Source organism: Molossus molossus, unplaced genomic scaffold (assembly GCF_014108415.1).
Source record: "Molossus molossus isolate mMolMol1 unplaced genomic scaffold, mMolMol1.p scaffold_m16_p_49, whole genome shotgun sequence".
NCBI lineage: Eukaryota > Metazoa > Chordata > Mammalia > Chiroptera > Molossidae > Molossus > Molossus molossus.
Genome location: NW_023425387.1, coordinates 104,685 through 107,114, shown reverse-complemented (window position 1 = coordinate 107,114; position 2,430 = coordinate 104,685). Strand labels below are relative to the sequence as shown.

General features: G+C 38.4%; 1 protein-coding gene across 1 annotated transcript; it reads right to left on the bottom strand.

The window, feature by feature from the left end:
- Positions 1-631: 631 nt before the first annotated feature.
- Positions 632-1,251, bottom strand: LOC118616812 (prefoldin subunit 3). Its single transcript, XM_036242243.1, has one exon. It carries the CDS (start codon positions 1,249-1,251, stop codon positions 658-660), a length of 594 nt encoding a protein of 197 aa, XP_036098136.1. The 3' UTR covers positions 632-657.
- Positions 1,252-2,430: the final 1,179 nt, after the last annotated feature.

Here is a 2,430-nt window from a genome sequence, read left to right as displayed (position 1 = left end):
ATATTCCTGTTCAGCTGCTTGGGAGAACTACTAAGAAATACAAAATTACCTTAGCCAAGAGTTTTGAGTGGCTAATTTTGTTATTTCATGTTGGCTGAAATCTCCCTTATGTTGGCATTGCAAAGACACTGTGCACTTATAGGGGATAATAGCCCTCTTAACGTTTAGGAAGGCAAATGACCATTTCCTGTAAAGTACAAAATATTATAATAAATAATGGCAACAGAGGACCGTAAAGCCCCACATGTACTAAAGGAAAACAAGTTTGCAAATAGTCAAGTGAGCGTAACATCAGCTAATGAAGAAAAAGTAAACTGAGCTGAAGTGTCTAGAATTCCACCTACATAGCATATATCAGTTTTCAGCCATTTTAACTAAGACTTTTCTTATTACACACACGAAAAAATAACAGATGAAAATAGCATTTACTTTGTTGAAAATTTGAAAAAAAAAATAAACATACGGATAATTCCATAAAATATTTGAAACTAATTTTGTTTTTATAAATAAATAAAATGGTGTTGGTGTTTATCTCTTTTTTTAAAGTTTTAATTATCACTCTTACTGTTTAAAAAAAACCATTCAAACTAATGTCAACCTTTAAGAATAAACTTTGGAGTACTTTGGAAAACCGAATCACATTTTTCACTGCCAGAATTATGCTTTGTTCTTGGTAGAATCATCTTTGTTTCTTCTTTTTACGTCCCAATTATAAACCCTGGCCATATTGACTTTGGTGGTAGTAAATTGATCTCGAAGAAAATCAAGGTCTTCCTCAAGAGAATCAAGATTCTTTGTGGCAGTTGATAAATTCTTTTCCAACAATGCCTGAGCTTCATCAATATCATATTCAAGCATTACATTAGCCCCCAACCACAGACACACTTTATCAGTAGGAGGAACCGAAGCTTTGCAATACAGGTTGCCTGCCAGTAAGAATCTGGTCTCCAGTGAATTGGTGGACTCTTTTTTCTTCTGCATGTATTTTAGAATTTCTAAAGTCTGCTTAATTTCAGGAATCTGACCTTTAAGCCTTCTTTTCTTTTGAGCAAGGTTGAGTTCCATAAACTTATACTTCTGGTACTGTTCATCCAGTTTCTTTAGTACTGTATCTGCAGTCTCATTCCCAGGCTGTTTCATGAAGGAATCCACATCTTCCACAAACACAGCCTCAGGAATCCCTAAGTGGAGCCGCCGCCCGTTCCCTGAATCCAGTTCTCCGAAGCTACAACCATCTTTAGCTACAACCATCTCCTAAGCTACAACCGCCATCTTGGGGAAGCGAGCGCGTGACTTACACTCTCTTTTCTTAAGTGTGCCCTTTGCTGTACCCAAAAAACCTTTTCCTACTATACTCACCACTTTTCTCTGTCAATTCATCTTTGCTAACTGCTTTTGATTAAGCAATGCATTTTTTATGGAGAAGTTACTACAGAGCCATAAGCTGGATCACTTACCATCAGGGAATATATTGTATTATGTCTGGTAAATTCCTTCTCCCACACACCTTCTCTCCCTCCTCCTCCTTCTCTCCTCACTCCCTCACCCCCTCCCTACAGCCCCTCCCTCCCTCTCCTCCTTTCCCTCCCTTTTCCTTTTTTCCTTCCTTTTTTTTTTCTACTTCATCAAATATTTTTGAGGTACTACTAAGTGCCAGGTGCTAGGTAGAACCTAAGAATATCATTCTAAACACAAAATACATGTTCCTCGACCTTGTGAAGCTAGTCAGGGAGGGGAGGGGAAAGTATTGATCAAATATTTATACACTGAATATGCAAATGAAACCTTGGTAACAATTAGACAGGTGAGATAAGGATACAAAGAAAACATAGAATATAACAGAGGATTTAGCCTAATTGGATTTGAGAAGGATCTCTGATGAAGTATTTTATCTACTGGTCTGGGATTTTAAGGTTGAATCACAGTTAAATAGGTGAAGAGAGGAAGAAAGGGTGTTCCAGACAGAGGCAACAGGCACATACAAATATCTTGAAACTGGATGGAGTATATACTTAAGAGAGACTTAGAGAAGGCCAGGGCTGGGGAAGCCTATGACAGCGGTGTTAACTGAAACTTCTCAGGGAGTTAGGGGAGGGCTAGAATTTATAGAGGTAGTAAACTGTGTTAAGGAAGGTTGCCTTCATCTTAAAAATCACTAAAGACCATTGTAGAGATTTATGCAGAAGTTAAAATGTCACTTGGCCTGTGGAGAGGAGAACAAACTCATTGAAACAGAGCAAGAGCAGTTGGACCACTTGCCCAGCTGGTTGGAAGAAGACTTTGGGATCCGTAAGAAGATGCTCGCTTATGTCAGGGCAGTGTTAGTAATTAGGACAGTGGGAAGATGTGAGAGGCACAAAGGTATGTGGGTGGGTTTGAGCTATTCTTTGTTTCAAGTGTTTTATGTTTACCATTTGTTTTTAACCTCGC